The following is a 12,758-nucleotide window of genomic DNA, read 5'->3' as shown; positions in this document are numbered from 1 at the left end:
TTTTTTTTTTTTTTTTCCGAGATGGTGTTTTGCTCTGTTGCCTAAGCTGGAGTGCAGTGGCACAATCTCGGCTCACTGCAACCTCTGCCTCCCAGGTTCAATTGATTCTCCTGCCTCAGCCTCCCTAGTAGCTGGAACTACAAGCACCCACCACCACGCCTGGCTAATTTTTGTATTTTTAGTAGACGTGGGTTTCACTATGTTAGCCAGGCTGGTCTCAAACTCCTGACCTTGTGATCTGCCTGCCTTGGCCTCCCAAAGTACTGGGATTACAGGCAGGAGCCACTTCACCTAGCCAGAGTAAGGTTTTTAAAGCTTCCCTGATGAGAATCACCAGAGTGTTTGTTTAGTAAATAGATTCCTGGCCCAGCCTCAGATCTGAAGATTCAGATCCACAGGGAAGAGGTCTGGGAAGATAATAGAATGAACAGGTACCCCGCAAAATTCTTATCAGAGATGACTGGGAAACACACCCCAATCCTACTCCTCTGCTCAGTGTCCTAGAACATTGTACAAAGCCCATTGCCATTTTCTTACTCTACGACAAGATCCTGAGTCTCTTGTTTGGGAAGTGATTGTCCCATTTCTGATACTCTTGACACTTTAAGCCGAATGCATGGCTCTCATCCTCTCTTCACTGCTGTCTGGTCAATGCTGTATGTATGCATGCCTATTTCTGCTATTTGATTATAAGCTCCTCAAGCAGATAGTGTCTTATTTACATTAATTTCTCCTTCCATTAGCATAATAGAAGTCCACACCCTCATGTGCAATTCTAAAAATAGAAAAAGCTCTGAAAACTAAAATGTTTTATTGCTCTTTGGGTGATAAAACTTGTTCTGGACTGACATATGTATATTCATAGTCTTTACGTTTCCTACTTGGAGTGACCAGTCATCCATTTACTGCAGACTTTTAATGGTTAGGTGCATCCCCAGTCCCCAGCTGAGGATGTTACATATTACGTGGTATATGCAGTATATTTCCTTTCTAAAATCTGAGTAATCCTGTCCCCAAGGGTTCTGAATGAGGGATTACCAACCAGTAGTGTCTGAGATAATATTTGTCAGTTGAACAAGAGAATTTTTGATTATGATGTTGGTAAACTAGACTATCCTTGAGCCTGATACTTTTGTTGAAGTATCCCAAGGGAAAGGAAAATTCCACTTCTAGGTGTGACCTGGTACTTTCCAAACGCTGTTTAAAGCTTGGGAAGGCTTCCTACCAGGATCTGCCCATGACACATGGGGTTTTGATCTTTATACCCTAAAACTGAGCCCAGAGAGTTGTCCTAGATTTAATGTTATTTCCTTCTGTGTATATGTTCAGCTTGCTGATATGTTTATTCTGTTGGTTCTCCTTTTATTTTTTTTTAAGCTGAGAATTTTTGCTTGTTTGTTTGAAGTTGGTTTGTTTTTTATTGAATAGATTATAAAACTAGCTGCAGGCAGTCATGTGCTGTGGGCATGTGAGTTCAATTCCTTTAACAGTCTGTTTTTAATATTATGTAAATTTCTAAAAGTTTAGAGATTCAAATAATGTTTTTTGGGGAGGGTGTGAATCATGACTGGACTTCTTGGTGATTTTAATAGAGCAAGCTTCTTAAAATTTCAAAGCCAGTAATTGGTACAAGGGCTCTTGATGTGGGAACTAGGAAACTAACAGCTTTGAGGTGCTCAAACCTTCTGATATTGTACACATTTTCTCCGCACATTTGAGTGTGTGTGTGTATGGTTTGTTGTGTTGTGGGTGTGTATGGTTTGTTGTGTTGTGTTTTTTTTTCTGGAAAGAGTCATTGCTTTTTATCAGGTTGTTAAAGGACTCTAAGACAAAAAAAGACTTAACTGATTAAGAATTTCAGTCTTATGCTAATTCATTAGTCATTTTTAACCTTTCTAAATAAAGACAAAATCATCTCAAATTGCTGGATACATTGTGCTTTATTTCTCTGTGTGTGTATGTGTGTGTCTATTCATTCCTATTTTATCTCTAATTAAATCCATCCAATCAATGAATAGATGGAAAATGCCTGCCTCCCAAAATTAATTTCATTCCCTTCTTCTCCAACTCTGTCCAATACTCATTTGAAATTTATAATCTTCCCATGTCCAAAGGATCTGGAATTACACCCTTCTTTTAAGCCATATCAAATGCTTCCTCTTTTGAGAACTCTCTCCTGAATGTAATCTTGCCTCTCTCTGAAACATAACAATATGCCATCATTGTGAGTTTTTGTGTACGCATGGGTTTGTCTTTTCTTCCTGCCATTCTCCTGCCCTTGCCTTTCTCTAGGAATTAGACTGTTACTTCCATGCAGGGACAGGTGGGGGTGGTTGGGCTTACTTGTATATCACAGTCCCCCAAATTGGCAATATCTTTTTATGGTAGTGGCTCAAAAAATATTTAAGTGGTAGTCAGGAACATCTTTGTTCCATATACTTTAACACTGAAACCACAGACTCAGAGTTAATTTTTTTGCAGAGAACAGTTTTGAGTATCTTAAAGCCATTGATACATCCAAAGCAACATAATATTTTTTTTCTTTATTTCTTCTTAAAAATGGTGTGGGGGATACATGTGCTGAATGTGCAGATTTGTTACACAGGTACATGTGTGCCATGGTGGTTTGCTATGCCTATTGACCTATCCTCTAAGTTCCCTCCCCTCACCCCCTGCCCCCCAACAGGCCCTGGTATATGGTGTTCCCCCTCTCTGTGTCCATGTGTTCTTTATGTTCAACTCCCACTTATGAGTGAGAACATGAGGTGCTTGGGTTTCTGTTCCTGTGTCATTCTGCTGAGGATGATGGCTTCCAGCTTTATCCATGTCCCTGCAAAGGACACGATCTCATTCCTTTTTATGACTGCATAGTATTCCATGGTATATATGTAGCACATTTTCTTTATCCAGAAATCTTTTTATTTTCTGATACTACTGAATTCAGGCTCAAATGCCTCATCAGTAAAAATAAATTCCTATTTTAAAGTATATCGTAATAAAGTGTGTGAAGCTAATGGTTACTGGGTTTGGTCAGGAGTTCTGGGTGATAGTGCCTGTGATTAGAGTCATGAAAAGTCACAGCTTAAAGTCAGAGCTGCCAGGAACTCAGGTCTAGCCCAGTGTGCTCCTTGGAGCCCCCAGAGCTTCACTGACATGTCTTTGGGGACGTGGGTGGGAGACAGGACAGCCCTACTCCGCAACCAGAACAGCTCTGTTTTAGTTGATTTATATTTGAGCCCTGGAATGCATTGAAATTTGCTGAGTGTCCTGTTGAAGTTAACTAGACCCTCTTCTCACCCCTCCTTGGATGGCCCCTGATTTTACACCTGAGGACACTGAGGTTATCCAGAACTATAGTGTGATTGTCTCAGGTCATGTGCTTGGGAAGGCCCAGCTGGAAACCCAACCTAGTCCCAAGTATCCTGCCTTTTGGCCCACAGTCCTCTCCTCCTCCTCCTCCTCGTGGCCCCTCCAAGTGTTCCTCCACTTTATAGGGGTCACTTGGAGATCATCAAGAAACATTGAGAGGGAGCTCTGTGTCAGGTTCTGGGGGTGAAAAGAAGGGCCATACATGCTGCAGCAACCCCTGGCACCAGTATCTCCTATTTTTCTCTAACAGTGGTACTTTCCAGATAATTCTGTGTGTGATGCCTTACACATAAAACAGCATAGCTGCTTGGTAGAGGTGTTCTACAACTGGATTATGGCAATAGTTACACAACTGTATAAATTTATTAAAACTCATCAAATTATCACTGATTTTCTCAGCGTTCCTCTTGCATTTGAAATGTGATCTCACTATGATCTCAGTAGCATGAAACACTGTACTGACGTCCAACAAAGATAAAACTGTTAAACAGGGGCTACTGTGTTCCTCAAGTCTGTCTCTGTCTCTCTCTAGACACACCCATCCAACCACCCACCCCCTCCCCCAGGGACAAAATCTAACAGCCTCTCTCACCCCCAGCAGATTTCCTCTCACATCTCATTGGCTGTAAATAGATCACAAGTCTATCCAAAATAGATCACATGCCCATCCCTAAACCAATCACCAACAAAGGGGAGTGAGATTAACATTATTTGCCTGGACATACTCTACTTTTATCTCCAGGGCTGTGAGAGGGTTCCGTGTTCCTGAATATAATGCCTGAACAAATTGGGATTCTGTGAACTAGGAAGAGAGTGGGGATTGTCTGCTGGGACATTAACCACCAGTCTCTGTTATACTTAATTAACTTTTTTAACTGAAGAGAACAGAAACATGACCTGTTCTTTCTTTGTTTGCTGTGGGTATCTGTATTCTTAGTACAATGCCTCCATAATTTCCATACAAAGAATTTTTCTTAAAGCCAGGACTCTGCAGTGTAGTTCTTCACTGATACTGTGTTTGTGGTGTTATAAGTTTTGAGGTTGGCAGCCATATTTCACTAGCACCGTCAGTAGGAAAATTGGTAAGGAGCTGTCATTATCCAATTTAGAGATGTTTTAACTTTTTCTCTCTCTTTAGAACATTTGGCCAATTCAGATTTGGGGAGGTTTACTATCTACTAAGTAAAGAGAGATAGAACACTGGGACCTATGTGGGTTTAGGAATATGGTAATGATGGGATTTAGAACTATTGCTGCTCAGCACAGGTTAAGAGGCAAAAGCCATCAGAGGCCCAGAATACCCAAAATGGAAGGTTTCCAACACTAGGATAGGGGATGTAACTAATATCTTCAACCCATTGTACAGAATATGAAAACATCTGCACAAAAGCAAAGTGAATACCACCTCTCCTCCCTTTACTTTTTCCACTTCCTCCCTCTGTTCTCTGTCCTATCCTAACCCTAGACCAAAGTGTATCTGTATTATGGATTTTTTAATTGCTTTTATTTCATGTGTCACAATCTCTGGTTGTTGGGATGTTAACCAAAATAAAGAAACACATTTCAATAATATAAATTACACTAAGGACAATATAATTGTCATCAAGAGGTTACCTCTAAGACATAGTTCTAGGTTGTGATCCATCTGCAGGAACTGACCTAATTTGGGAAATATCTAAGGTCATTCAAAGCCATTAGGTTTGTTGACTTTGATGCAGAATAATCGATGCCTGTCCCAGTGGATACTAATTCTCTTGAATTTTTCTTTCTGCCTTCTATCCTGAGTCATCAAAGCCTAGTTTTCCAAGTCTCCACTTCTGAAATACTTCACAAATGTTTTCACTGTCTTCGTAACTTATGCTTTTGGATAAATAGAGATGATTTAACAACAGATAGACTTTCAAAGGCATGTAATTCGGGACATATTTAAATTGACTTATAGTGGCCTTAGTATTTTTCCCTCTTTGGTGAGGGCTGTTGCATCTCTTTGTTGAGGAACAGCCATCTATGCATAGGCAGATTCCCACAGAAAAGCCATGGGACATATTTGAACAAGCTCACCCCCACACTTATATGTGTAAGGAATGTTCAGTCAGGACTTGTTGGCTGTTTATGGTTGGTGGGTGCTCACATAGAAATACATTGACGTTTGTCTCTTAAGGCATACCGTAATGGGGTAATTTTTCATTGTTTTATGTACCCTGGTAGCTTTGTAACATAAAAATACCTTGTTTCTAATTTAGTAATGTATGGAAAAAGGCAGGGAGGTAAAACTTAAGTTTTTCTTCCTCTGTAGACTATATGTATTTATGCATGCATTTGAAGAGTATATAAAATGGTATATGTCTGTTTTCCTGACTAAGGAAACCTTTTTGCTTTTCTGCCAGAGAAAAGCAAAGCAGTCAGTAACATCTCATGATGTCGCATGATTTGTAAGGGTAAAAAAAAGTGGAAGCCAATAAATAAACATGAGCTAAAAATGGGCAATCTTGGATCATTTCCTGAGGATCACCCTTTCTTCATGCAGCAGTAATATCCTACCTGTTAAGCGTGCCTTTCCCTGAACTTAATGTGATAGAGAATATCTTCTCCTGGGCCAGATCATTAGATAAAGCATTTTAAAGGATGTGTTTTCTGTTTTTCTTATAGGCAAGGATTACTGCAAAGTAATATTTCCATATGAGGCACAGAATGATGATGAACTGACAATCAAAGAAGGAGATATAGTCACTCTCATCAATAAGGTAAACAAAGGTTGTCTCCTATCTTCTGAACCATGAACTGCTTTGGGGTGTTGACTGGATAGTACAAACTTTTGCTTCAGTGCTTAAAAACTTGGTTTTCTCGGTCCTGAACTTGTGAGGAAGAATCTTGCATCTTTCCTTTTGATCAAGCTAAGCCCAGCATTCATGTGAATGCATTCCTTGGGACTAGAGTAGATTTGTTTGCCTAATGGCCAGCTGGAGATTTGCATGGTCCTTCAGAAAAGTCTGTTCCAAAAGGAATAACCCAAAAGGCAGCCTGCTTGGCTGGAGATCCTGCCCTCCACAGCAGCCAGGCTGCAGAGTTTTGTGTCCTGAGGTATCTGTGGAGGAGTTTTAAAAAGGCTGGTCATGCCTCACAGGCAGAAAACGCTTAAAGAATATTTGCTGTTCAAATCAAAGACAGGTAGAGTGCCTGAGAGAATTTTGCCTGTCTCGTTTGGACTAAGAAGGTTGAATAATTTTATTATTATTAGAGCCAGAACCCTGTAAACAAATGGAGAGCTATAAAATTTGTGTGAAGTGATGCAGTTGAACAAGGGCCTTGGCCCTGTACTGTGTGTGCTTTCACACAATGGTACTCACCAAGTAGGTGGTTGAAAGATATATTATTTAAGCAATACCTAGAATATATGACCTTTTCTTTGAAGAACAGCATTTTTGTGATGGTCAAATACCATGAGAAGCTTAACAGTCTTAAAGGTGTGTATGGTGGTTTTATTCTTGTATTTGGGGTAGTGACAGGGAACTTAGCGCAGTTCCCTTAGCACAAGTATGACTTGGGAGATCATTGTGGTTGCCTGGGCTCTCTCAGGGCTGGGAAGCCTTGACAGGGTGGAGGATGCAGGGAGCGGGGAGAGATTACAGGTGCATAGAGGTGGGGTAGGCCTGGGGTCCTGCTAGACTCTGGCCATTACTGAGGGGGGCGGGGATTGTGGTGTCACCTGGCCTTACCCCTGCTCCCGGGCTTGCCCATAAGGTGATCAGTAAAATTTGCCTTTGTTATCAAGAGGTTGTCTCTAAGACATGGCTTTAGAGATTGTGTGCTTTAACAGTCTAATCCAAAGATGCCAGGGAACTAATGACCCTGGAAGTTAAGTAGCTTGCAAAGGTCAGGAGGTTTAGGGAGAAAGCTGGTCCTCTTACGAACTCCGTATGACAGTGGATGGAGTATATAGTGTTTTCTGAAATAGCAAATCATTCCCTGTTTTGCGGATCACCCAAGAACTTGTCCATGTTTTATACCTGTAAATTATTCTCCCCTGTATGGCTCTGTAGGTGTTGAACGTGGCAGGAGAAAATGAGGGGAAGAATGCTTCCCTTGTTCTTTTCTGCAAATGAGGCAGAAGAGGTTCTTTTCTATCTCTTTCAGATGGCTTTCTGATACACAGTGCATTTCCTATTTTTAATCAGACCTGTAACCAAACAAGTGGAATAAGGAAGTTGTTAAATGAGTGTGAAGCACAATATGAATGGTGTAATAATTAGCATAGATATTTGGTTTTAGAAATACTGGGAAAGGGCTAGAGCGCTTTTCTCTTCCTTGATGATAAAGCAACCAGAAAATTAAATGACTGCTATTTTTTGCAGTGGGGGGGATTCACTAACCTGTTTTTGTTTTGTCTTTGGAAGAGAAGGAGCCTCTTTTTAGTTGAAAACCCAATATGTCAATAATATTTAATGAGGTTTGAGAAAACAAACACATCTATTTCTATTTTGACATATTGCTCCAGTCCTTCCATTTGAATACATGTCATAATGAGAACACATTCATCTTGATGATTTTGTTCCTAACCTCCCAGCCTGATATCCCGTCTGATAAAAAATAATGTGATTTTTCTGAAGACTTTAGTCAGAAAGGGAATATCTATTGGTCCCATCCACATGGTACAGAGAAATGAACAGGTAGATTTGGCAGACTGCTTTCAAGAGTATCCCAAGGGTTGCATCCTATTTCTCTGGTTTCATAGATTAATGTATTTGGAAGCAGTTTAGAAACTGAAGCAGCATACTGCTATTAATATTATATTTGCAAAAACATGATGTTGTCATCTCCCCTGTACACTTGGTCCCTTGACCTGACTTGCACACTGATCTGACTCTTCAGGCGTGGAGTTCTCATATCACCATTTTGACACTTGGTCCTTCTGGTCCCACCCTGCCCCCATCCCCAAGCCTTTCTCCATCCCTGCCACTTCCTGCCCTGCAGAGCTGAGCAGAGGCTTGAGTCGTTATGCACTTGCCCAGGCCAGGTGAACAGGACCAGGCTTCCTCCATCCTCCTTTCTCTAGCACCCGCCACAGCACCCAGTCTGGAGGAGAGCCCTGGGGTAGTGAAGGGTGGAGGGATGTGTCATCCCCCCACCCCCTGCTCCAGTGTCCCCTGCCCACTTCATTTCTAGCACCTCAGCCCCTTCTTTTTTGTCATTCCCTAACAATGCTGGGCTCATGCTTCTGCATTAATCAAAATCTTTAGTAACTTTCTTTTTCTTTATTGTAAACTCCAGATAGAAGATCCTAGCACTCCTTTGCCTGGCTTGGGCTCAGTCTGTTTTAGTGGCCTTGGTCCATGTGGCTGCTCTGCAGGTACCCCCCATAGATCCCCTTCCTGCTCCTATGTCCTCACTAACTTGACTCAGACCGTGTTCCTGATGCCTGAGATGTCCTCTGCCAACCCACATCACTATTTTTTGTTTTGTTTTGTTTTGTTTTTGAGACAGGGTCTCACTGTGTCGTCCAGGCTGGAGTGCAATGGTGCAATCTCAGCTCATTGCAGCCTCCCCTTCCCTGGTTCATGCGATTCTCTCACCTCAGCCTCCTGAGTAGCTGGGATTACAAGTGTGCCCCACCACGCCCAGCTAATTTTTGTATTTTTAGTAGAGACGGGGTTTCACCATGTTGGCCAGGCTGGTCTCAAACTCCTGAACTCAAGTGATCCACCGCCTCAGCTTCCCAAAGTGCTGGAATTACAGACCTGAGCCACCACACCCAGCCTAGCCACTGCACCTGGCTTCCACTTTGCTGTTTTTTTGTTAGCTGATCACACAGCCAGTCTTCATGCTGCTTTGGCCCATTTTAGAGCTTGCTGCTTAAGAAAATCCTTTGTTGCCAGGCACAGTGGCTCACGCGTGTAATCCCAACACTTTGGGAGGCCGAGGCAGGCGGATCACAAGATCAAGAGATCGAGACCATGGTGAAACCCCGTCTCTACTAAAAAATACAAAAATTAGCTGGGCGTGATGGCGCACGCCTGTGGTCCCAGCTACTCAGGAGGCTGAGGCAGGAGAATTGCTTGAAATTGGGAGGCGGAGGTTGCAGTGAGCCGAGATTGTGCCACTGCACTCCAGCCTGGTGCCTGGCAACAGAGCAAGACTCCATCTCAAACCAAAAAAAAAAGGAAAAGAAAAGAAGAAAATCCTTTGTGCTCTATCATTTTGCCTTTATTTTTTTTTATACAACCTGCTGGGAAATCTCTTGCTATCCTGTGCTTGTGTGCATTTTTACTTTTATTTCCATGAAATGCCTGCCAGCCTTAACCTAGCATGCCAGTTTGCTGGAAGCAGTGTGTTCAGATGACAAGTGTTATGTAGGCTACCAGCTCCCAGAACCAGGGTTTGAATCCCAGCTTCACTGTTCCTGGCTGTGTCTCTTCGGGTGTGTTGCTTACCGCCTGAGTCTGAGTTTCCTCAGCCATAAAGCAAGGGCCATATGACAAAGGGCTAATATCCAGAATCTATAAATAACTAAAACAGATTTACAAGAAAAAAACAAACCCATTCAAAAATGGGCAAAGGGCATGAACAGACACTTTTCAAAAGAAGACACATATGAGGCCAACAAACATATGAAAAAATGCTCATCATTGCTGGTCATTAGAGAAATGCAAATCAAAACCACATTGAGATACCATCTCATGCCAGTTAGAATGGCGATCATTAAAAAATCTGGAGACAACGGATGCTGGAGAGGATGTGGAGAGATAGGAACACTTTTACACTGTTGGCGGGAGTGTAAATTAATTCAACCATTGTGGAAGACAGTGTGGCAATTCCTCAAGGACCTAGAAATAGAAATTCCATTTGACCCAGCAATTCCATTACTGGGTATATATCCAAAGAATTATCAGTCGTTCTATTACAAAGACACATGCACATGTATGTTCACTTTGGCGCTGTTTACAATAGCAAAGACCTGGAACCAACCCAAACCCCATTGACGATAGACTGGACAACAAAAATGTGGCACATATACACCATGGAATACTGTGCAGCCATAAGAAATGATGAGTTTGTGTCCTTTATAGGGACACGAATGAATCTGGAAACCATCATTCTCAGCAAACTGACACAAGAACAGAAAATCTGACACTGCGTGTTCTCACTCATAGGCGGGTGTTGAAAAATGAGAACACATGGACACAGGGAGGGGAATATCACAAACTGAGGTCTGTTGTTGGGTAATAGGGGAGGGACAGCAGGGGGTAGGGAGATTGGAGAAGGATAACATGGGGAGAAATGCCAGATATAGGTGATGGGGATGGAGGCAGCAAACCACATTGCCATGTATGTACCTATGCAACAATCCTGCATGATCTGTACATGTACCCCAGAACCTAAAATACAAATATATATATATGGCGCAAGGGCCATAAGGCTGACCTCATAGGGCTTCTGCAAGGATTTACTCTGGCAGGGAGGGGGTCTCTCTGTGGCACCCATGATCCTAGAAATTGTCACCTAAACTCTGGCTGCTCTTTCTTGGGCCTTGGAAGTGGGAATGGAAGGGCTCTTGTGTCTGAGCCCAGTTTGCTGCCAAGGCTGGAATGCCATGACGTTAAATAGGTTAAAATCGTGAAAAATCCACCTAAAATAGTTAAGTATTCACAGTGGAGGAGATTTTAGTAAGAATTTGGAAAGAAAACATGCCATAAATATTTTGCCTGATGAAAGTGGGAAGAATGGAGTTGAAGCCTATAAAACCCTGCTGACATTATAGAAAATTATTACTCTTCCTTTAAGTTAGGAATCACTCAGAAGTTCATTAAGATGATTGTATACTGTTGCTATTATAAAATGAATGGTTTCACCATGATCTTCTGTTTAATATGCATTCTGATATGCATATTTATTGGTTGTAGGAGTTGAGGTGAAAGACCTGAATTGCTGTTCTCTAAATTCAGTGTTTTCTATAGATGTTCTTGATAGACCTCGAATTCCTCTAATGTTTACTTTGGTTTCAGTGAAGGTGGTTTCCCTTTGCCCTGCTTTTCTGTGCTGTGGCAGGAGTCACATTACAGGTTTTGCCCTCATTTTTAGTCCTAGGTTGTCATTTCGTGTGGCTTTCTAGAAAATGAGTCAGATACCTTTAGTGGGTGTGTATAAGCCCTCTGCAGTTCCTGAAATAATGTCCAAAGACCCAAACTATTTCTGTGTGTCCCTGGAAACCAGGAGGAAATGTGGCAACCTGAATGGTTTGTTTTCTAGTTTATTTATAAAGAATTCTTGTGAATTTGGGAACATTTCCACTCGTGCAGAACACACCTGTGTTTAGCTTTTATTTCCAGTCATTCAAAAATAGCTTCCACATCTGTGTTCCTGCCGTCCCCATCCCTGCCTTCCTGATTTGTGCTCAGAGTATGTTGGAAAAGGTTCCGAAGCTTCTGGGTCTCATTCCCAACTGGAGAATCTTGCTGAAGAAGGCCTGAGGGCAGCTAGGCAAGAGCTATGCCAGGGCTCAGCTGCAAAGGTGATGGCCATCGGAGGGTGTCCCATGCTGTGGCCACTGCCACTTGGGGCAGAATGAGCCCAGCTGTGGAGAGGAGCCACATTCCTACTCTTGGACAACAACCTCCTGGCCTCAGAGCAACAGCCATTCCTCACAGCTGTCACTAACCTAGGAGGGAAGGCTTCCTCCATGACCCCTTTGTAAACAAGGACCTTTAGGTGTTTCTTATCAAACTGGCTTCCTTGGGTAGTTGCATCTTTGACCCCTAAAGCATACCCAACCCCTGTGTCTTCATTGTTTTAAGTCTATTTGATGACATCAAGATCAACGCTTAGAAAGCGAACATTATTGGTCAAAATCATGGAGTGGTAGAGATGGAGGGAAGGGGACAGAGGCCGTATTAGCTAGCGTTAATGTTCATGGAAGGAAACTGATAGACACACCCTAGGGAAAGGGGACCAGGCCGGGCTCAGTGGCTCATGCCTGTAATGCTAGCACTTTGAGTGGCTGAGACAGGAGGGTCACTTGAGTCTGGGAGTTCGAGACCAGCCTGGACAACATGGTGAAACCCCATCTTCACGAAAAGATACAAGAATTAGTCAGGTGTTGTGGTGTGTGCCTATAGTCCCAGCTACTCGAGAGGCTGAGGCGGAAGGATTACCTGAGCCTGGAATGTCGAGGCTGCAGTGAGCCATAATTGTGCCACTGTACTCAGGCCTTCAGGACAGAGTGAGGCCCTGCCCCTACCTACACCACCACAAAAAAGAGGGGATCCAGAATATTAGCTAAAGACAGTTAGTGGCATCCCCAAAACAGTACTACAGTCATCTTTCCTTGGACCATGAGGATTATCCACTGAAGATTATTGACAGCAATTTAAATTTTATACCCTGTCCTCTTCCCC

At 42.4% G+C, this 12,758-nt stretch overlaps 1 protein-coding gene across 18 annotated transcripts in view; it reads left to right on the top strand.

The window, feature by feature from the left end:
* SH3KBP1 (SH3 domain containing kinase binding protein 1) overlaps positions 1–12,758 on the top strand; it is a 385,481-nt gene that overhangs the window by 272,804 nt on the left and 99,919 nt on the right. For all 18 annotated transcript variants that reach the window (XM_078364233.1, XM_054251116.2, XM_078364234.1 and 15 more), the window contains one exon: positions 6,019–6,113. In XM_078364233.1, coding sequence (XP_078220359.1) covers positions 6,019–6,113 — 95 coding nt within the window. The remainder of the gene's footprint in view (positions 1–6,018; positions 6,114–12,758) is intronic.

Source organism: Callithrix jacchus, chromosome X, assembly GCF_049354715.1.
Source record: "Callithrix jacchus isolate 240 chromosome X, calJac240_pri, whole genome shotgun sequence".
NCBI lineage: Eukaryota > Metazoa > Chordata > Mammalia > Primates > Cebidae > Callithrix > Callithrix jacchus.
The sequence above is the reverse complement of the archived record's forward strand: the minus strand, read 5'-3'. Positions and strand labels throughout refer to the sequence as shown.